The sequence below is a fragment of the Amaranthus tricolor genome, chromosome 12 (genome assembly GCF_026212465.1).
Source record: "Amaranthus tricolor cultivar Red isolate AtriRed21 chromosome 12, ASM2621246v1, whole genome shotgun sequence".
Lineage (NCBI taxonomy): Eukaryota > Viridiplantae > Streptophyta > Magnoliopsida > Caryophyllales > Amaranthaceae > Amaranthus > Amaranthus tricolor.
In genome coordinates, this window is record NC_080058.1 from 13,709,939 (window position 1) to 13,734,688 (window position 24,750).

At 33.1% G+C, this 24,750-nt stretch overlaps 1 protein-coding gene across 1 annotated transcript; it reads left to right on the forward strand.

Annotated features, from left to right (window-relative positions):
• Positions 1-3,427: 3,427 nt before the first annotated feature.
• Positions 3,428-4,704, forward strand: LOC130828806 (syntaxin-123-like). Its single transcript, XM_057694811.1, has one exon. It carries the CDS (start codon positions 3,652-3,654, stop codon positions 4,567-4,569), a length of 918 nt encoding a protein of 305 aa, XP_057550794.1. The 5' UTR covers positions 3,428-3,651; the 3' UTR covers positions 4,570-4,704.
• The last annotated feature ends 20,046 nt before the right edge of the window (positions 4,705-24,750 follow it).

A 24,750-nucleotide genomic window follows, 5' to 3' on the forward strand; every position in this document is an offset into this window, starting at 1 on the left:
CTTGTTATGGGCCACTTGTAAGTGAGAACTAAAAATTAAAGTATGACCATACGTTCTGAGCTAATTTGTAACTTAAATAAAATTAGTTCAAACTCAAAAAGAAAATGAAAGAATTTTGTAGTAACAATTTATAAAATCTAATGTATATGTATTATTATATAGACTTTTTTTAATTATTTCATATAACATTTAGGTTTTAGATGACACTTCAAGGCAAACATGCACTTTGACAAAAGAGTAAATGCGTGAATTGAAGAGCAATGTGGTTGTGTATCTATCTAATTTATGTGTTTATATATAATTAAATTATTGTTAGATTTTAATAAGTGTGTGTGTGTGTGTATATATATATATATGTATATATATATATATATATATATATATATATATATATATATATATATATATATGTTTATTATAATGATAGGGAATATATTAGTGATGAATTTATGGTGATTATTTGGTGATTGCAATTGTGTATATTAGAAATAAATATTATGCATTGGATTATTAATAAAACGAAAAAAAGCAAAAAATAACATAAAATAAAATAAACAATACTACCTACATGTTGCGGTTCTATAGGAACCGCGTTCTATGGGAACCACAACATGTAGTGTAGTTTTTTGAATTTGAAAAAAACATACTATATGCTGTGGTTCCCTTAGTATCACAACATATAATGTATTTTTGTGCTGCGGTTTTGAATCGCACCATTTAATAAAAGCCAATCCGCTGCCATCACCAATGCTTAGGGTCAAAACCGCAGCATATAGTGGCCAAAAAACCGCAGCAATTAAGGATGTTTTCATTGGTGTTAGTATATAAGGAGTAGCTATAATGGTAAAATATGATATCATCAGACATAATGAATTCTAGTATTGTCATCTTATTTACTAAAAATACATAAAATACATTATGTTTAATATAGAGGTATAAATTATACATTTAATGTACAAATGATACCTGCTAGAGAATAAGGTATGGTTTTAGACCAATGAAATTATGCCACATAAAGTACTGTATAATCCTAAAAGATCACACAAAATAAATTAAGGATCAATTATTGATCAGGTATATATAATCAAGGCAAAGATTCAATTACCCTCAATAAATGACATTAGAGTTTATTCGAAAAGGGTTTTCTAAATGAATTTTTGACTTTTTTTTAATAATAAGACGTAGTAGTCAGTAATAGGATAATTGACTGAGAAAAATAAAAAGAAAAGGCAACGTGAGTTTTGTGCTTTTTTCGTTCCATGTTTTCTCGGTACTAGCACAATATTGATTCGGAATTAAGTATACTAACTAGAGGTATCTATTTTGATGCTAATTAATCATTAAGATAATAGTACTTTGTAGTATACTTCCTCCGTTTCATTATAATTGTTACATTTGACTTTTTACGCAATCTAATGTGCTATTTTGTTCATTTTATATGTTGACTTATATACTTTTAAAAATTATAAAAAGTTAATATTATGAAAGTATACGATTAGACGATTCGAAAAAGATCCCACTTGACTATATTTTTACATACATATTAGCCACAATATACAAAATAAGCTTGAACGATGAATAGTGCCCAAAACAAAATGTAGCAAGTATTTCGGAACGGAGGAAGTACGTTCTATACAAAATTGTACAAGTCAGGCATCAATACTTATTATTTCTTTACACACTTTTTGATTCATATTTAATAATCCATGTTTTCTTGGGTATAGATGTTTAAACTTTTAATAATTGTCGTTATTTATTCTGCATTTAAGTATCTATAAATATCTACAATTTAAACGTGGTGAAATTTGTGTTTTTCATATTGTGTCAAGATACCAAACTACTGATATTTTTACTGAAATAGCTTCCCCTACTCCCTTTGACAATTTTTGAGACAGTCTTGACGTGTACAAACCACCCAATACGAAAATGAGGGTGTGATAGAATAAATATTATTGTAAAATAATTTGTTAGATATTTGGTGGAACTATAATCTTGTGTATGTATTTTTTAGCTATTTTGATAGAATAAATAATTTGTTAGCTATTAATGATAATAACACGACAATTATTTCAATCTTCATGTTCAAATAAAAGTTTTATAAGATTAATTCTTTTTAGAAATAAAAATAGAAACAATAGTCTAGCGTGGTTTTGTTAAAAGAATTTAGTAAAGTCCCACTTTATTAATACTTTATTAGTGAACTACTCTATTGCTATTAAGGTTGTTACGATCAAGACTTTACCTAGGATCATGGAAGAGATATAATTGAAATCGATAGAATAAGATTAAAGAATGATGTGATCCTACAAATATGTATTAATGTGTAATTTGAATAACTGATTATTTATTATATCTGTTTTTTTAAAGTTTTAATGTCTACGTAAATAAAAATTTATTTGACTTCGTCTATTAAGTTTTGAAAAAAAAAATACATTTATTAATCATTTTAAGCTGTGAATTACGAAAAACCTTAATAATAGTGATATATATATATATATATATATGATTGATACAAATCCTTTCTGAAATTCAGATGAAGTCCAAGTCCACAATAATTAAAACCATAAATCTGGTTTGATTATCATTACCTCGGATTAATTGGAAAAAACTCGTAGTATTTTTTGGCAAATAATAAAAGTTAATGGCTGACCACAAACACAAAAAAATTGTCAATCTAGACTTGCCTCAATACGTAGTGGTTTCCATGTCATCCTTCATCAATTAAGATTTCTTAGTTGATATTACATTGTCTGTTTGGTAGGTGACCACTCGGGGAAATATACGTCTTATATTTTTACCAATTCAAACAACCAAGAATCCAAATTGAAAAAGTAAAATGATTTAGAGCTTTTTACCTTTTTTTTCACTTTTTTAAATGCATTGCAAGTTTCACTATGTACATCAAAGATTAATTTTCTTTTGTCGGGAATTTCTGACATACCCCAAATTATAAAAAAGATAATTTTATCTGGTGACCCTAATTTTTAACTTTTTTATATGGTAGACAAACGTTTTTTTTTAAATTCGTGTAGTCTCTCTAAGCTTTTAAGTTTTCTACTTAATTGGCAAAATGTTGGGATTTTTTGTTAAATTTACGTCATTATTAACCATCATAATGAACTTTTCATAAAAATAGATGTTAAGATCACCCTTATAGACATATTTTTCAAAGATTTGTTCGAAAAAAGTAATTAATTTAACAAAAAACTTAACTTTTTATCTACTACATGAAAAAAGTTGAAATCGCAAGATTACCATGTGGATTAGAAAAAGTTTATCTATCACGGGAAAAAATCGAAAACTCAAGTGACCATATGAAATTTTCCAAGAAAAAATTATAAATCCCAAGCATTTGAAATTAGTCAACAGATATCAACATTCACATCATTATCAACTAACAAATGAAAAGAATAAAAAGGAGTGAATGTCATCTAAGTAACATGACATTATTGGATAATTTATGATCATATTATGTATTGAGGGAGTCAAATGGATTAATTGTAGAGGAATATCTCCATGATCCTTAGATTCTACAAACACAACGAGCTCCCCATTAATACCTGAACTTTCCTTTCTTTAAGTCCTTCAGCATTCCAATTCCAAAACCAAAAAACGTACGATCTATCGATCGAGTAATATAACACAAAGGCGATGAACGACTTATTTTCGAGCTCGTTTAAGAGGTATGCAAACCTCAAGGACCAAGCACACCATGATGATTTGGAAGCAGGGAATAATCAGACTACACCAAACCTCGACAAGTTCTTCGAAGAGGTGGATGTTATCAAGAAAATCATGGCCGAGGTAGAAAAGCTCTACAAAAGGCTCCAAGAATCGAATGAACAATGCAAGGTTGCGACAAATGCAAAGGCAGTAAAAGAAACACGAGCATTAATGGATACCGATGTGGAGCAAGTTTTGAAGCGAGCCAAGGTCATTAAAACCAAGCTTGAATCTCTCAACAAGTCGAATGTGGCTCATAGGAGGCTCCCAGGGTGTGGCCCAGGGTCTTCTGCTGATCGCACACGTACATCAGTAGTCAGTGGTTTAGGCCAGAAGCTTAAGGACGTCATGGATGGGTTCCAAAAACTAAGAGGAAAAATGTCGGATGAGTATAAAGAAACTGTCGAAAGAAGGTATTTCACAGTAACAGGGGAAAAGGCAGATGAGGAAACTATTGAGAAATTGATCTCGAGTGGAGAAAGCGAATTGTTTTTACAAAAGGCGATACAAGAACAAGGGCGAGGTCAGATTATGGATACGGTGAAGGAGATACAAGAAAGGCATGACGCGATTAAGGAAATTGAGAGGAATTTGCTGGAGTTACATCAAGTTTTTTTGGATATGGCTGCACTTGTGGAAGCTCAAGGACAGCAGCTTAATGATATAGCCAGCAATGTGAATAGGGCTCGTTCGTTCGTGAGCTTAGGTGTTAGTGAGCTTGTAACTGCCAAGGATCACCAGAAGAATACTCGAAAATGGACTTGTATTGCCCTGATTCTTGCAATTGTTCTTGTTATTGTAATTGTGTTTCCCATCTTGTATACAACTCTTATAGTGCCCCATTAGTCGCATTTTGTTTATCAAGCTTGAGTAGGAGATCATTTTTGAGGTTTCTTTCAAATATTCAAGTGAATCCTTTTTACTTGAGAGTATTAGGATGTGATTCTTTTTTTCACTAGTTTTGTGATGTATCTTACAATGTTAATCTATAATATCTTTCCAGTTTCTTTCGAAAAAAAAAAAAAAAAAAAATCTTTCCAGTGAGTGTAGTTCGTTTTCAATTGATAAATTTGAACTGTATTTGTAATGATATAATGACCTTTAATTGACTTTAAAGTTCGTGAAAATTTAATCCATTTTAATTGACTTCGAAATAGAGGCGTTCAACGAGCAGGGTCGGGGCGAGTCGGGTCAAAAATTAAATGGGCCGGGTCATGTCAAATTAAACGGGTCGGGGCGGGTGAAGTCCATTTAAACCCGACTCACTTTGATCCGCATTTTATAAGTTCATATAATAGTTTTTTTATTCTACTGTAAGGCTCGTTGGGTCAGCCCACCTATGTATATAATAATATCATATAATAATATAAATAAAAGTGGTAAAAAAATTTCCCAATTAATTCATATAATTATCCGACCCGGCCCGGCTTTTTACACCAAGGCCCATAAATGACCCAACCCGCTAGTGACCCATAAAAATGTGACCCAACCCAATGTGACCTACCATGTTAAACATCTCTACTTTGAACGTATGTTTCCTTGCTAAATGTATTTTCTCATGCGTGGATTTTGTAGGTATGCTATGGGTGGTGTCAACGGTTTTTTAATTTATTTACAATTGAATTCTTCTCGAGAAACTCACATTCTCCTTTATTGTGCGAATCACATGCACACCTTCTTAAAGCGTTTCTCATTATTCATGTCCAACACTACTCTTCAAGAACATTAACAATCACAAAAGGGAAGCCAAACCAAGTCAGCACATAGCTTGAACTTATTGGTTGGTAAAGTCTTGATCATCATACATAACGAATTGTCTTCCAGGACTTTCTTCACCAAATTCAACAACTTTATCTCAAAATCATACTAAATGAAGAGATTTTTTTTATTTCAATGTATTTGTTGTCCAAACAATCAAATGAATCACTCTTTAGCTTTTACAAAGTAAACATGTCAAATCTAGACTTGATATCAAATCCCTATGAAACCGTTAAACACTTTGCTTCTTTAAGGCTCCACAATGGCCATAGAAAAATCGCTTCAAACATTACATGGTTTTAATATCTTGCAAAGAAGATAGCCAACTATACATTATATTACCCAAAGTAAATATGAAATCTGAAGGCAATTCTCTAAATCAATGCCATAAATCGAGTCACAAAACTTCAAATAGGATACTTCAAGCACCCATTAAGTACCTCAAAAAAATACAGCACCACATCCCAATGTAATTTTCCTGCATTAGCCAAAACATACTTACCATGCTCATAATTTGAATAAAGATGAAACTCAATACGCACCATGAAGTGCCTCATACTACCCGCAACATGTGCATAGAACGTTGTACTTTTGCTTTGTAAGTGGCTGCAAATCTTTGGACGCCTCATCAAGATTATTCATATCGAAAAACTTCAAAAAAATCGTTATCAAAGCCTCCACCTCAGCAAAACACACTACACGCAACCAGCTGCATGAGATAAAACAAGATGCACAAAAACCCTTCATGTAGTCCCAACCACCGTAAGACCTTTGTGCAAAACCATCTGAAACAACAAAGTTACCAATTAACTTTTATACCAAAGTCTTGATGATTGCTTAAACCCATAAAGAACCTTTTTCAAGCTACACACAAGATCTTCCTTACTCACTATCTCAAATCTTTTGATTGCTTTGTGTATATATAGACCCCCAAATCCCATGGAGAGAACAAGTCCACCATCACACCAAAAAACTAGGAGGCCTCTAATTGAAGAAAGCATCACCACTGAAGAGAGTATCTCATAGAGGATAAAGCCTTCAACTTTAGAACAATTGTTTGCAACTACTTGAGCTTTATAGATAGGGCCATAATATTTTAATAATCATTCCTTCTTCTTGAAGACCCATAAAAACCCAACAAACCCATTTGTTTTCTGTCGCCTTCATAATAGACTAAGATTTATAGCCATTAACAGACTTCTTCTCTTACCTCATAGCTCCAAGCAATTAATCTTTCACCTATCGAACCCATTGTTTCATTGTATGAGTCGGGATCATTCATTTGTTCTACTTCACTTGCAATGTTAGTGCAAAGACCACGTAATTAAAAACTTCTTTGTACTTTTTCACCTCTAGGACTACTGCACATTAGAGGACGATGATTTCCTTTTGTTGATATATATCATTCTCAATTCTAGGAGCTTTCGAAGCTCTAAGAGGCTCCACTCCTCATAAGAACCCCGTGTTCAATCTACATTTTTAGTGATAAAAACAACTAAAAAGTCCGAGCATTGATGATAATTCTAATATAGCATCTATAGAAGTTAAAATACTTTTAGGTATCTCACAACGCATCCAACAACTCTTAACATTCCATCGAAAAGCCCATGAAAATGCATTTCAAGCTCAAGGTTTAAGTTTCTCCTTTTACTCATATGTATATATGTCGGATAACAAATATTTAAATAGAATAAACAAACTAACAAACCATAAATGCTAATAAAAGAACCGGAAAATAACTCATGGACTTTTTTTAGAGTTTTGCCAAATATAGAAGTATTAATTCAATAGGACTATAATTGATTGAATGCATTACAATAATATATTTTCCTAAATAAATTTAAAGTTAAATTAAGTATTTAAACATATTTTACATTAATTTTTATATCTAAATAAGAGTCTTGAAGAGATTAACTGTTTCAAAAAAAATATTTTACACGTAAGTAAGAAATTATTTTTGAAAAACATATTGATTTAAATAATCATCGTAATCATGAATATTAATAAAAAGAGATGGAAAATAGCAATTGACAACTTCATAGAGTCTTACCAAATGTATTTATTTCCTAAGGCCATAATTGATTGCGTGGAAAGTTATTTTCCCTAAAAAATTTTAAATTAAGATAAGTATTTAAAAGATGTCATTACATCAATTCTTTATACCAAAATAACAATCTTTAAGAAATTACTTATTTGAAAAAAAAATATTTTATACGTAAGTAAGAAATTATTTTTAAAAAATATGTTCATTTATATTATTAAATGTTGTTTGAATTAGGTTAAAATTAAAACAAATAAATTAATTTGAATTGACTTAAAACAAACTCAATTCATTCATAAATAGTTAGTTTATCTTATTTTATTGAATTTTAGAAAACCATCAAAAATATCTTTTAGTAAAATTTAAGAGCTAAATTAGATTAAAAATTTTAGTAAGTTATATTGTCATCTAAAGTAATTATTTTATTAAAAAATATAGTATTTGCGTATTTTTCTTAAAAAAAGAGTATTTTAGTAAGTTATATTGTCATCTAAAGTAATTTTAGTATGTCTTTATACTAAACTCTGTGCATTGCACGGGATTCTATACTAGTTAAACTATAACTCTTGAGGCACTTGAGGTTAAGTGCGGGTGTGAAGAACATTAGACCAAGTAACACGTCGTGGAAATCAGCTTGGCTCAAAAAGATATTCTAACTTTGTTTGCTTCAATACCAACAATGTCTAGTTTATCCTCTCAACCACCCCACTTAAATGCGGCCTACTTATACAATTATGATGCATAATAATCTCATCTTTGGAGCATACATTGAGAAATTCTTTTTCAACAAACTCAAGCCCATTATCGATCCCCAATGTCTGGACGCTTATATCTATTATTCTCTCAAACATGGTCTGCACTAGTTACTTTATCCTTTCGTTTTAATGAAGTAACACCAATTTATCTTAAGTAATCTTCAATGAAAATGAGCAAGAAGTTACGTCCACCAAAAGATATCTACCAAGATGGATGCTATATGTCCTAATGTATATAAAAAAATATCCCCTTGTGTTATGTACTTTGACCTTGAAGCTTATCCTCCTATGCTTACCAAAATCCCTATGCTAGTAAAGTGAGAGATTTCTTAGCTTCCAACCGTCAAACATACTTAACTTGCTCAACCCAAACATTTCATATTCACCTATGTGACAAAGCCTAAAAACCAAAAATTTGGTATCATAATCAAACATTGTACTGGAGGAGAGTTTTGTCGAGCCGGTAATCATTGAGCCTTTTATAACATACAACCTCGCAATCATGTGTCCCATTAACATTACAAGAGAGCCTCACGATCTTTATCACTCCACCTATACAACTATACCTACACCCATCCAAATCCAAAGAAATACCTAAATAAAAGTGACTCATCTTCAAATACCTAGAACAAGCCTTACATCATTCAATTATCAAATCATCCCATCACAAAATTCAATGTAGACACTCCCAACACCATTGATTTAACATCACCCATGGTAACACTCCCATCATCCACCTATTTTTTCATAGAAAAAAAGTCTCTATTAAGAGTCATGTAATAATATCACTCTAAATCTTGAATCTAAACAATATTTCCGTTATACCCATGAGTAGCCACAAGCTTACGCACATCATCATTATTATGAACATGGTTAAATTTACTAGAACCGAATGTAGTATCCTACATGCAACCCTTCTTGTTAGAACACACTTCCTTTCATTTCCAATAAACCTTCTTGATGTATTATATAACAGACTCAAAACTCTTAATCTTAATCTTCCAATTAATTATTCTGAATTTTCAATTCAAATTTATGGATCCTTTGGTTATCCATTTCAAACCATCTTTAATTCCTAAACCTTTTTCGATTTTGTAATTTCTTTCAAATATTCAACTTTAAAATATTATTTTGTTTAAAATCTTTTTGTAAGGACTAAAGTATTATTTATTATTTTATATTACGAAAAGTAAAATTTTATTATTATATTCACGGTTTTGTAAAACGTTACATTTTACCTTTCTTCCTTAAACTAATATCACTACTTATTATTTTAACCTTATAACTTTGATTTAATTATTTTATACATAAAAATGAGTAGTATTTTTATTATAAACTTTAAGTATAGTTTAAGCAAAATTTTCTAAGTAAACTACATATTTTCATGATCAAATTTACTCATTATTTAAAAGTATATTCACTTGTACATACTAGAACATAAATTTAATGAATCAAAATCCTTTCCATAGTAACCCATGATGTTCATCACTTACACAAGCTATCACCATTTCCTTACACGAGCTAACCTTCTACACTCCAAACTCTTACAAATTCGCTTACACACTCCAACTCTTACATATTCACTTACACACTCTAAATCACTTACACAAGTTAACCTTCTTCTATACTTCTAACACTCTTTTTCATACAATTTAATGAACTACAAAGTTGCCCAAACCCATTATAAATACCCCTTAGCCATGAGATCATTTACACCACCATCATCAAATCTTTCTAACATTCCTTCTTATATTTTCACTTCATTAAAATCTTACTATCTTAAAACCTTTATTTTATTAGTTGAAGAAATTCAAGAAGATGGAGCTTAGAACACTCTTTATTTGGCTTAAATCATCATCATTTTCAGAACATTATTGGGTTATTACTTTAGGTACTTAATACATCATTATTTTTGAAGTTTGAATTTATTTATTTTGGGAGCTTAGAAGATCATCATTATTTTAGGATTTTGGATTAATTATCTTTGGAGCATTATTATCTATCTTGGAGGGTCTTATTTCATATTATTTTCCAAATTAGTACTTAGTACTAATCCTTGTTGTTAGTATGGTATAACTTCTTACCCTATTCTTTTTGTGGAATTTTACATTATATTTACTTTATAATATGCAAAGGATGAAATATGTTGATATGTTATAGTAGGAAGTTAGTTTAATGAAATTATGATTAAGATTATATTAAGTATGTGTATGCTAAAAGTATTTTTAGTACGTTAATTTAATAATCTTTGAATAAGTTTAGGAAGTTGGGTGCAAAATTATATTTTAGTGATATTAAGTATTATTTATGTTATAAACTAGTGCTAGTATGTTTATGAGTTATGTGTTACATTAGGAATGTTATTATATTAAAGATTTTTTTATGTTAGAATTTTTATTAATATGTTTATGTTAGCCTTCAAACTAGTTTATAAGGTAGTAAGTTATTTTATGAACGTATTTTTTTATTAAGTATGGTTATATTAAGAATATTTTTTAAGTGGTTATGCTAATTATTTAAATCTAGGATTTAGTATGATAAATTATATTAAGTCGTTTTTTATGTGAAAAGGCCCCAAAATACTCATAGACCATTCGACCAATATCATAAAAAAAAGGGTTTGATTTACCATTTTAAATTATTACAAGCTATTTTTGCGATGGTAATAAAATAACAATTTAAAAAGATATTTTTGAGAAATTTTTATAAGTTATTAAATATTGAAGTGTTTTTCTTGAATATATGAGATTTCATAAATAAAAAAAAGTAACTTTTAATCACTATTTAGTACAAAATATTTTATTTGCTAACTATTTGACCAAAATTTATGTAAAATGATGTAAAAGTATTTTTAGTACACTTGCCGCTCAAACTATCTGTAAAATATTGATTTTGTGAGATTACAAGTTTTACTTGTTTTATAATTAGAAATATTGACTTTTGTGAAAACTATAAGTTTGACTTGTTTTAAAACTAGAAATATTGATTTTTGTGAAATTGTAAGTTTTATTTGTTTTATAGCTAGAATATTGATTTTTGCAAACCTAATAAGTTTACTTATTTTTCTAAACTTGAAATATTATTTTTTGGTGAACTTGTAGAATTTTGGAAACTTATCCAAATGATGCAATTTTAACTTGAATTTTAATTAGAATATTTGATTTTTTTTTTGAAGAGAATAAAGTTTTATTTATTGTAAAGTTAAAAAATGTTGATTTTGGGAACTTATTTAAAGAGAACTAAATTTTAGTAGTTACTTGTTGAATGTATTAATTTGAAGACTATTAATAGAATATTAAGTTATTAGTCTGAATTTAGCAAACTATTAAAAATAAAGTTATAAATAAAATTTAATGTGTTAAAATTTAATAATGAATGTATAAAGACATAAAGGTTAATTTTACGTTATGATTAAGAATTTTATTAAATAAAAGAGGTTATCACCTAAGTTAATCAAAGTCAAAGTCAAAGTCAAATTGTAGTAATAAAATTGTAATGTGCTTGTGTGAATGAATATTGATTGACCTTGATAGTAAGGTAATATCGAACCATGGACCGACATGTAAAATCCCGGGCCCCGTGTTGGCCGGCACGTAAAATGCGGTGTAAGATAGGGAGCTAGCTACCTATCCTGTAGAGCTTGAGCATAAATTGTATTAGAGGGGTGACGACTCCCACCACAGTTAGGGTTTAGGACTACGGTCCTCACCTAACCAGACCCTTATATATATCAGGTGTCATATTGATGTGCTTGTTGATCAGTGATAAACTTGATTAGTGTTGATGCTATGATGCATGGTACGGTTATGAGTATTATCCAAATGAACTTACTTAAGTGCTATGATTACGGAATCGTATAAGTGGCAGTAAAGTACTTCTATCAGGATTGATAATGGTATTTTAATGACTTAAAAGTATGGAACAGAATAAGAATATAGTAAAAGTATACGGTGGTGTCAATTAATTATAAGTTCGTACTTAAATTATTATTTTGTAAATGTAGCATATTTATTTTGAGCTGGATAGGAAGTTATGCTCGGCGTTAAGCGCTGACCGATTCGATCGTCATCCGTATCATGGATGGCAACATTTTGCATGATTTAGTTTCAGGTTTCGATTCAGGCCACAGCAATTACTATTTATCGAGAGCTTAGCTGCTTTTTGTACCTTTATCGATGACTTGATGATGATGTTTTTTTTCATTTTGAGCAAACAATATTTCTTATCAGATGTAATATTTTACTTTTGTTTTAAACAGTTTTAGTTTTTATGATTTTAAGTTTTTAACAGTTCGACATTTTGAGACTTCCGCATATTTTTGTATTACATTATTATTAAATGTTAATGATGTTTCGGGATTGCCGCTCTTGTTTCATGTTCCATCAAATTGCAATAATAGCAAGTCTTATCCTTGTTAAAACCCATAGATTTTGACATATCATTGGTTTTGGCATCACCACAAGAATTAATATCATTAATCATATCCCCAAAAAAATCACATTCATGTCTTGTGTTTTAAATGATAATTTATTCATCGATCAAAACTCTACACCATAATACAAAAAGAACACATGACATGATCAACTCCTCTACATTAAGAATCAAATCAACATAATGCAAGTACATCAAAACTATTCAACAATAACTAAATAAGCTATAATTGAATAGCCTTCCCTGGCAACATTTCTCAATACTTCATCTGAGATGCACAATTTGATTTGCACAATGAAACTTTAAATCAATATCCTTTATCTTGCAATTGCATTTTACATTGGCATCTTGAAAATCACATTCAAAGCTTTATGCACTCCTTCTTAGGTGATTAATGCCTTTAATTTTGAGAGTTTTTCAAAAAGTCATATATTTGGTATCACTCATCATTATCAATATCCAACTCCATGGATACCATTTTTAACCCAAGTACCCAATAAAGCACTCAAACATAATCATTTAGAACCTATAGCTTTGATATCAATTGTTGTTTCCGAATGTCTTAAGTCAACTAGAACACATAATAGTGCCTCTAGGATCAATAATTAGATTTTCGATTGATTTGGAAAATTTCAAGATTGAAAACGCTAATATAAGAGATGGACAATTGTAAGAATTAAATAACAGTTAATCAATTCACACACACACACACACTAACTGACACTCAACTAATGTGGGCTACATCCTTCCTAACCTAGGTGTTCCATTGACATTAAGAACAAGCTTTCCTAAAGCTTTAATAGAGAGGCACAATGTGATTTCAAAGAGAGTTAGAGAAGAGAAAGAAAAAGGGTCAAAGAGGAATAAATTTTGAGAGGGAGAGAGAATAATAAGTAAGTAAATAACCACCCTGATCAAGTGTAGTAGGGGTATTTACATACCTACTAATACTAACATGAACTAAAAAAAGAGTTAAGAACAAATGCTCTCGAAACAAAGCTAGTCGAGTCAACTTTCTCTTGATCAGGTAGAAAAGTCATTTTGGCTTTTGATTTTGTTTTCAGATCTTTGAAACATCTTTCAAAGTTGGCTCAGCTTTGGTCAATTTTGAAGGTAAACTCAACTCAACTTTATCTTCTGTGACCAAAGCTTACAATAGTGGAAAAAACCTCGTTTGCTGCGGTTTTTTGGCCATTTTTTGCTGCGGTAGTGATAGCAACAAATGTCTTACTTTAAATGCTGCGGTTCAAAACCGCAGCAAAAAAGGGCATTATTTGCTGCGGCCAGAGGCAAAACCGCAGCAAATAAGAAGGGGTATTTGCAGTGGTCAGAGGCAAAACCGCAGCAAATAAGAAGGGGTATTTGCTGCAGTCAGAGGCAAAACCGCAGCAAATAAGGAGGGCATTATTTGCTGCGGTTTTGCCTCTGACCGCAGCAAATACTTCTATTTTTTTTCTTTTTTCGTTTCATCCTTATAATAATCCAATAATAATACAATGTAATAACAGTGATTAATCCAATGATAATCAACAATAATCTTTTTGTAATAATAAACTCTCGCTCATATATATAATATAATATTATGTACGTACATATATATATATATATATATATATATATATATATATATATATATATATATATATATATATATATATATATATATATATATATATATATATATATATATATATATATATATATATATATGTATATATATATGTATGTATTTATATATATATATATATATATATATATATATATATATATATATATATATATATATATATATATATATATATGTATGTATTTATATATATATATATATATATATATATATATATATATATATATATATAATATACATTAAAGTCCTAAAAAATAATCTATACTAATTACAATTTATCAAGGACAAATATTAGCAAGATACGCGGCAATCTTGTCTTTTAATTCGCGCATCTCTCCACTTCTTAAAGGGCGTGTTTCCCTCGGAATGTCGTTTAAAGCCTATAATTTAATATAAAAATAAAAGATTAATATATAAACATTAGATTTTACCAATAATTATTTAAGAACGTAACAAATACTTACGGCATCTATATTTTCGACTCCAAACTCCTTCACGGATTTTATAATATCGTCCATGTACTTCAGCGAGTAGTAGCCGCATTCAACGGAAGAAGAAGGTTGTTGAAAGCACTAAGAGAAAATAGATGTTAGTGTCAAAAACGGTTAAAAACGCATAAAATCGCAACTTAACACGTAATTTCTAGCATATGACTACGATTTTCAATTCTAACCACTTCAACACAATAATATATACTAAATAGTGTTGTGTGCCAAGTTTCGTGCAAAACCAACCAAGTTTGAGCTACTTTACGCGCGAAAGTGCCAAAAACGGTTAAAAACGCATAAAATCGCAACTTAACACGTAATTTCTAGCATATGACTATGATTTTCAATTCTAACCACTTCAACACAATAATGTATACCAAATAGTGTTGTGTGCCAAGTTTCGTGCATAACAAACCAAGTTTGAGCTACTTTACGCGCGAAATTGACAAAAACGCTTAAAAACGCTTAAAATCGCAACTTAACACGTAATTTCTTGCATATGACTATGATTTTCAATTCTAACCACTTCAACACAATAATATATACAAAATAGTTTTGTGTGCCAAGTTTCGTGCATAACAAACCAAGTTTGAGCTACTTTACGCGCGAAATTGACAAAAACGGTTAAAAACGCATAAAATCGCAACTTAACACGTAATTTCTAGCATATGACTATGATTTTCAATTCTATCCACTTCAACACAATAATATATACCAAAGAGTGTTGTGTGCCAAGTTTCGTGCAAATCTGATACAAATGTGGTTGTATGAAATGAAGATACCAAAGGAGCCCACACAAGGCTGCATACAGACCTCACGACACAGCAACAAACTAGTGACCAGACCACCTTGCACGACACGTGGAGACTAAACCTATGCATCTAGGACCTAAGCTAAAGTGGAAATGGAATCTTGGTATTTGGATCTAGCTATCAAGGTCCTAAAACCATTCTAACAATCCCCGTGGACTCCTAGAAGCTGAGCTGAAGGAGGGCTGCTCGACAGTTTGCTAGATTAGAATTGTCTAAGTGTTTGTGGTTGTTTCGTGTTCTTTTCATGATCATTTGTAGTTTTTGTCTGTGTCATTAATCAAAGCTTCCGCACAACATTAATCCTTGCATAACCAAGGCCTTAATCAGCCCCGGTTTCGCATCAAAACCAAGTTTGAGCTACTTTACGCGCGAAAGTGCCAAAAACGGTTAAAAACGCATAAAATTGCAACTTAATACGTAATTTCTAGCATATGACTATGATTTTCAATTCTATCCACTTCTACACAATAATATATACCAAAGAGTGTTGTGTGCCAAGTTTCGTGCAAATCTGATACAAATGTGGTTGTATGAAATGAAGATACCAAAGGAGCCCACACAAGACTGCATACAGACCTCACGACACAGCAGCAAACTAGTGACCAGACCACCTTGCACGACACGTAGAGACCAAACCTATGCATCCAGGACCTAGGCTAAAGTGGAAATGGATTCTTGGTACTTGGATCTAGCTATCAAGGTCCTAAAACCATTCTAACAATCCCCGTGGACTCCTAGAAGCTGAGCTGAAGGAGGGCTGCTCGACAGTTTGCTAGATCAGAATTGTCTAAGTGTTTGTGGTTGTTTTGTGTTCTTTTCATGATCATTTGTAGTTTTTGTCTCTGTCATTAATCAAAGCTTCCGCACAACATTAATCCTTGCATAACCAAGGCCTTAATAAGCCCCGGTTTCGCATCAAAACCAAGTTTGAGCTACTTTATGCGCAAAAGTGTTAAAAACGGTTAAAAACGCATAAAATCGAATTTGTGTACCTTTATTGCTGTCCATTTTGGAAATGTGGCTCTGGATGTAGATCCCATTTGTCCACGCACTTTTTTCATTGTGCTGAAACGCATGGGAAAAGTAATACTATTTATATATCTATATAACACTTAATTAAATAAAATTGGTAAAATAATTAATATTACGTACGCATTCAACAACGCTTTTAATTTTGTGTTGCGAGGCGGGCTTTGAGGTTTTTGTAATGAGTCGAAGACGTGCACAGTGTTCGTTAAAGGACATATGACCTAAAGTATCCAATGCAAACTACAAACACAAATTTAAAATCAACAAATTAGAGATTAGGTGCTTTAAAAATCAAAAGATAAGTTCAATTTCAAAAATAAAACTTACTCTTCCATATATGGAGCCAGAATGAACGTGTGTTTAGATGCAAGGGAATTAGTCAAAGCAGTCTGAATGTATGCTCTGACGTCATCTGGATCATTTACAAATTTACTACCCGAAATCGACTCAGGACAAAACCATCCAATTTTTATTGGAGGTTTGCAAGAATTTAGCTCCTCGTAAGCCGCACTAAACTCACAAATAAGAAAATTTTGTTAGTAATTCGGTTATTAAAACAATTAAACAACAATGCCTAACTTGTAAGATAATGAACATCACCTCATGTAGACATGGAAAAGAGCTACGTTCAACATCTCTCCTTTCAAAAATTGTCCGATGTCACTAGGACCAATAATTACAAACGGGCTCTCTAAAAAGCAGTATTGCTCCTTCAACAGGTTCAGAATGAGTGGGTCCTCCTCACTTATGCGAAATGCACAATAATGCAGCCATTTGCAATCTTGAGAGAGATCTTTTAGCTCCTCATCAGTCAAAATTGGAGTGCTTGGCATCGACTTTGACCCAGTCGACACCTTTGCTGAGGAACCTACCTCTCTCCAAGATCTCTTTGGACTCTTTTGCTATTTCAATTTATACAATTAAATTAGTGTGAGCATGCAATTAAAAAAATATAAAAAAATAAGATACAAATGACTCTTACCATGTTAGTGAATCGGACCCAAGCATATGTCCATGTGATGAAACTACCTAGAGCGTGTGAGAGTTTCTCAAGGCTCCATGCTGGCATTGGAACCGGGAGTGAGAAATCTTCAAACCCCTTTACAATAGTTTCCACGGCCACACTGATGTGGCCACTTGTAACAGGCATTGAATGCACTGTTTGGCCCTCTTTGTTTGACTGGGCCACACCATATGCAACCACAGTTAAGTCGCCATCACTAGCAACACCTAACTGAGGCAGCAAAAGAGAACAAGGAGTCGCCTCCTGAAAATTGTGTCGTTTAGTAAAATAAGAATCATAATAAAATATTAAAACGCGTTGCAGTTTAAATTAATAAGTGCTTATATATTTAGAAACTATGTACCTGTAGCACTGGCTCTGGAGTTGGCTCTGGATTTTGAGCAATGGAGTTTATGTTCTCCGGTGTGGGGTTTTCCTCTTCAGGGGTATTAGTAATGAGCTGAGGTGCTACGGGGGTAATGGGCTCAGGTGTTGGCTCGACCGAAGCGTTAGGATCCCCATGTTGACTTTCCTGATCCTCGACAATCAGGTTTGCCAAGTCAACAATGGGTGCTCCCATCTTCTGCAACACGGCGGCCAGCTTGGCGAGAACGTCCTTCGTAATCTCCGCTCGGAGGGTTGCTACTTCATCCCGCAGCGCCATTCAGGATTGAGTAGCAACACACTCTTTGCCGAATGCCTTCTGTAACCCCACGCGGACACCTCCTTTTCTGACTACCCGCCCACAGTGGTCTTTCCCTAAGACCATATGCAATGCTTCAACATTGCCTCTTTTTCCTTCCAGCACATCTGTTCAAATAAAAAAGTGACATATATAGCAATTAGTATAAGTACATCAAAGCCAAAGAATACAAAACAAATCAAGAATATACTTAATAATTTCAAAACTGACCACAGCATCAGCAACCTTCTTCATTCCCGGATCATTAATGGTAAATTTACCACTTGCATCTCGGGAATGAAACCCGCAATACCAATCACGCACCCGATCTCCAGCAGGAGTATACACGGATGCGGAGGTAGTCGTAGATGAGGGCGTGGATGAACTTTGATTGGGGTATAAACCCGCATCCACTCACTCTTTTCGGACCTCATCATACGTTTTCTGGCCCAAGCGATGGTAAAACTTCCTTTTGCTTGCAGAATCAGAAGCTTTACCACGCTTTTCCTAATTAATCAATAGAAATCAAATGTCATGTATTAGTTTAATGACTGAATCAAAAGAAGTAAATTCAAATTGGTAAACTATAATATAATATGAAATACTTACAACTTCTATGGGAGTTGTTCTTTTGGCAACAAAGGCCTCCCAATCCCTCTTCGATATGTGACCCCATATTTCGTAGGGCATCTTCGAAGGTGATTGCTCTCCACCTTCGTTTCCCGTTTTGACCTTTTTGGTCGTACGGCCACGCCTCTTCGTAATCCAACCAATTACTAGCTTGGATTTGAAATCTCTGAATCTTTCAGCAACAGCTGAAAGAAACACATTCTTCTAGTCCTCATCGCTCTCGATGTGGAAAAGATTCTACAAAAAAAATTTATATTTATTACTGTCAATCAAATTAATTTTAAAATGAAACTAAATGAGTAAAAATAGTAAAGTTGCTTACCACAGTATCATTCCATAGAGAGTTCTTCAAACCCTCTAGAACCTCGTTCCATGCGTGCAATATGGAAAGCTTGCGGATACATAGACCCACTTGTTTTCCATATTGCCTACGCCATTTTCCGCAGGGTTGACCCAATACATTGTATTCCAAATGCATGGGTTCTGTGACTTTGAGGTTTTTCGTAGGACCTCGTCCTTTTCTTTTCTTATTGGTAGTGGGAGCATCCATTGGTGGGGCGTCTTCAGTCTCAAAATCATTGTCAATCGGTGGAGCGTCTTCAGCCATACGCTCGTATCTCACAATTTGGTCCTCTTCGCTGTCATAACTACGATGCTCATTATCTGAGGTCTCAATCTCGGAGACAATTTCTTCTCTGAATAGATGCATTGTATATCAGTAGCTGAAAGAGTATAAATAGAAATATATTAGAACATAAGCTAAGTAATATTAAGAATATGACTATGATTTACAATTCTAATACGTTCAACACAATAATATATAACAAATAGTGTTATGTGCAAAGTTTCATGCAAAACAAACCAAGTGCCAAAAAAACTTTAAAAAGCTTTAAATTCATACCTTGTGAATCACTTAATTCAAATGTATTCCTTCCGTGTGATCTACACGCATATAACCAACATCTACATCATCTTGATCCACTGATTTTGGATTGATAAAGGGAGGGGAGTCTTCAAAAGCTTCATATTCTTCCTCATCCTCAACATCACCTATACCAAGGATGCTTTTTTTTTTCCGGTACAACAATAGACCATTTTTTATCAGACGGGTCGACAATGTAGAATACTTGCTTGGCTTGTGTGGCTAGTATGAATGGCTCCTCACTATCACGCAAACGAGCTAAGTCTACAAGAGTGAATCCACAAGGGTCGTCATTTTTTATGCATCGTCGATTATTATCTACCCACTTACATTTGAAAAGACCAATATTGAAAGTAGAGTAGTCAAGCTCTCATATTTCATGTACCGCCCGTAGTATACCAATTTAGCATCAACCGACGCTTGATCCTTCACACTCGCGTAAAATGTAGATGACGCCAAAATAGAAACTCCACTATTCTGTAGATACGATGACTTCTTGTCTTGACCCTCAGTCCAAAATGTGAAGTCATTGACATCGTAACCCTCATATTTGTTGACATCATCACGAGGACCAAAAGCTAACCACTTAACAATTTCGGATACACCCTTGAGTTCTTCGCATATTACTTGATTATGAAACCAATTAATAAATGTCTTATTATGCAACTGCATCAATGCCCTATCCCCTTTAGAAGGATGTTTTGCGCGCAATATATCAAAATGCTCACTCAAAAAAGGATGAACTTCCGGAATATGATGCAACACATACAAGTGTGCTTGTAGAAGGCTTTCTCGAGGAGGTGTGATCGGTTTGAAGCCAATTGTTCCTTTTCCTTCAAGCCTTCCTTCATGTCTAGAGGTGGGAAGTCCAATAGGTTTTACCATGGCCAAATACTTGGCTATAAAGTTACTAATCTCATCGCTCACAGTGCCTTGAATCATACTCCCCTCGAGTTGTGCTGGATTCCTCACCTTGTTTTGTAAAACACCCATGTGTCTTTCAAAAGGATAACACCACCTTAAAAAAACTGATCCCAAAAGCTTGATCTCACGAACAAGATGGACAATAAGATGAACCATTATGTCAAAGAAAGAAGGTGGAAAATACATCTCAAACTTGCATAAAGTTACAATCACGTCGAGTTGAAGTGCATCAAGTTTTAAGGGATCAAGAACTTTACTACAAATTGTGTTGAAGAACGAACATAGATCGGTAATAGCATATGTCACATGTTTTGGCAGTATTCCACGGATTACAATTGGTAAGAACACTTGCATCATTACATGGCAATCGTGAGATTTCATGCTTCCCAACTTCAGCTCACCATTTAGGCTCACAAAAATCTCTTCATGTTGGATGAGTACCCAGACGAAACCTTAATGCCATACAAACACTCACAAAATGTCCACTTCTCTGCTTTGGACAATGTGTAGCAAGCTGGAGACAAATAAACTTTGTCATTACTCATCTTCTTCTTACTGCCACCAACTTCATCAGCTCTATTTCTTTTCTTACTCACCTTAACATGTGCCCACAACTCCGGATGAAGACCCTTACATTCAAACCAATCTCGCACGGCCCTAACATCCTTTGTCTTACCCAGAATGTTCGTGAGAGTCCCGAGTATGGCATCGCATACATTTTTCTCTATATGCATAACGTCAAGACAATGCCTAACCTGTAGATCTCTCCAATATGGAAGCTTCCAAAAGATTGATTCTTTTTTCCATAATCGGTCTTCACCTCCTTGCACTTGCCCCGTTTTACCAAATAGAGTCTCAACTCCCTTAACCTGTTCATAAACCTCATAACCGGTCAACGGTCGACGAGCTACACGGTCCTCAACCTCCCCGTTGAACAACTTCTTCTTCTTACGATATTGGTGGTCTCGTGGGAGGAACTTTCGATGGTGCATGAATACGTGTTTGCACTTAGGAATCCACGTGGATTCCATGTCATCGATACATATTGGGCATGCTTTTTTCCCTTTGTTCTTATACTCCGATAAGTTTCCATATGCCGGAAAATCATTAACGGTGCATAAAAGCATTGCACGCAAGGTGAACTCCTCATTTGCATACGCATCAAACACTAAAACGCCTTCATCCCACATCTTTCTCAAATCCTTAACGAGAGGTGCAAGATACACATCTATGTCATTGCCAGGTTGTTTAGGACCCGAGATAAGAAGCGAAAGCATTATGTACTTACGCTTCTTACACAACCAAGGTGGCAAATTATAGATCACTAAAAGTACCGGCCAAGTACTATGTTGAGAATTAAGATTGCCGAATGGGTTCATTCCATCCGTACACAGTCCGAGCCTTAAATTACGAACCTCATCCCCAAAAGTCTTATGCAACCTATCAATACTCTTTCACTCTGGAGAATCAGATGGATGTGTGAGCAAGTGACCTTTCTTTACCCTATCTGCATGCCACCTCAAATTTAAGGCATCTTTCTTTATAGAAAACAAGCGCTTGAATCTAGGTATTATTGGAAGATACCACAATACCTTAGCCGAGGGCCCTTTAGCATCCCGAGCCCCTTTACGCTTGTAGCGCGATAACCCACACCTAGGACACTCTTCTATGTTCTCGTTTTCATTCCGATACAACACACAATCATTCGGACACACATGAATCTTCTGGTACTCTAAGCCGAAAGGACACATGAGCTTTTTGGCATAATATGTCGACTTTGGAAGTTCATTTCCCTCAGGAAGCATCTCACCTAACGCTTCTAATAACATTGTGAAACTAGCGTCACTCCAATTGAACTTTGACTTAATGTTGAAAATTGTCAACACTGCTGTTAGTTTGGTGAACTTTGTACATCCAGGGTACAAAGGCTTTTGAGAAGCCTCTGTCAACAAGTCAAAAACACGAGGACGTTTTCCTAACTCATCCTCGACTCCCTCCATCATCTCATCAACACGATCCACATCCTCATCGACATTCTCTTCATCTGTCTCATACCCATCAACATGATCTACTACATCCTCATTGACATCGGCCACATTATTGACATCCTCAGCAACACTTTTCTCTTTGTAAACTCCCTCCTCACCATGCCAAACCCAAACATGATATTGAGGCCTAAACCCACGTCGAAGTATGTGCTCCCTAAGGATATCAACACTATCTACCTTTGATGCATTGCCACAACTGACACATGGGCAATAAAAACCAACTCCCCCCGTCCTAACTTGATGTTCAACCGCAATACTACAAAATTCTAATACGCCATCAATAAATTCCGACGATTCAATGCTTCCATACATCCAAGAACGATCTTTTGTCATCCTAATTAGTGTGATTAATTGATTCAAAAAAAATTAATACACAACTTTTAAACATATATACTTAACGAACTCTAACTAACCACAAAATTAAGTAATAATCATTCATTTAACACTAATTAACCCAAATAATAACACAATGTTTTTTAAACTGTCCAAATGATGTTTATTGTAGTAACCATAATTAATATTTATATATATTAACAACATATAAAAACAATAAAAATAAAATCACATTCATAAACTTAGACAACTAATTAACATTCATATCAACAACTCATTCATTTAACCATTAACAACCCTAATTAAACCTAATTTACAAACTAGAAAAAAAATTACGATAAATTTAAAACTTAAAAACCACACACATTCATAAATAAAATGAAGAAATTACTTAAAAATATAACAAAATATGATATATATGATAAATTTAAAACTTAAAAACAACAACAACATACACATTCATAAAGTATGACAAATTTAAACCTAATTTACAAACCACACACAAACCACATTCACAAATAATTACTAAATATGCAAATAATTAATTAACAAACCACATTTTTAACTAAATTACTAAATTTGTGAGTTTTGAAGATGAATTTTTGTCTTTTATTTTTGTGATATTAATTGATTTTTATGGGTTAATAACGGTAAAAAAACTAGAACAAAGAGGTGATTTTTTAGGCATCATGTATGTTATTATTATCATTATGCCCCGTACATCCCATTCACATTAAGTATGATTGAAGAATGATGATGATGATGAACAAGAACACAGTAGAAGAGTAGTAGGGGTTTATGAAAATTCAAAGTTTGATGATGAACAAGAACAGCAGTAAGGATTTACCTTCAGAAACCGTTTGTGAAGATGAACAGCCACAAGAATGATGAACAGCAGCAAATGACCGTTTGTGAAAATGAAGATGAACACAAGAAACGAACACAAATCTTGATGCTTAATCTTATACGTTTGTGAAGACGAAGAAGAGGAACGAAGCAAATGAAGATGAAGATGAAGCGTTTTTTCAATGAGGAACAAAGCAAAGCACTGTATAATACGTATTTGAGAAGGGATTTGTGAATAAAAAAGAAACTGGCGGGTTTTAAAAAAATTTTGTCCAACGGTCATTTGCTGCGGTTCAAAACAAAACTGGAGCAATTAGAAATTTTTTGAAGGGTTATTTGCTGCGATTCAAGCAAAACCGGAGCAATTAGCATTTTCATGAAGAGTTATTTGCTGTGGTTTAATCAAAACCGAGCAATTAATATACTTTTTAAGAGTTATTTGCTGCGGTTGTGGAAAAACCAGAGCAATTAATGTAGTGTGAAGGGTTATTTGCTGCGGTCAACTGGAAAACCGCAGCAATTAGAATTTTTTTTTTTCTGATCCATTTTCCTATTTTTTGCTGCCAATACACTAAAATCGCAGCAAATACATTTTTTTCCACTAGTGTTACTTCTCAATTGCCAACTTATTACTTCCCAAACAATAATATACAAATATCCTTTGCACACCAATATGATCACACATGAATCTAAGGTGC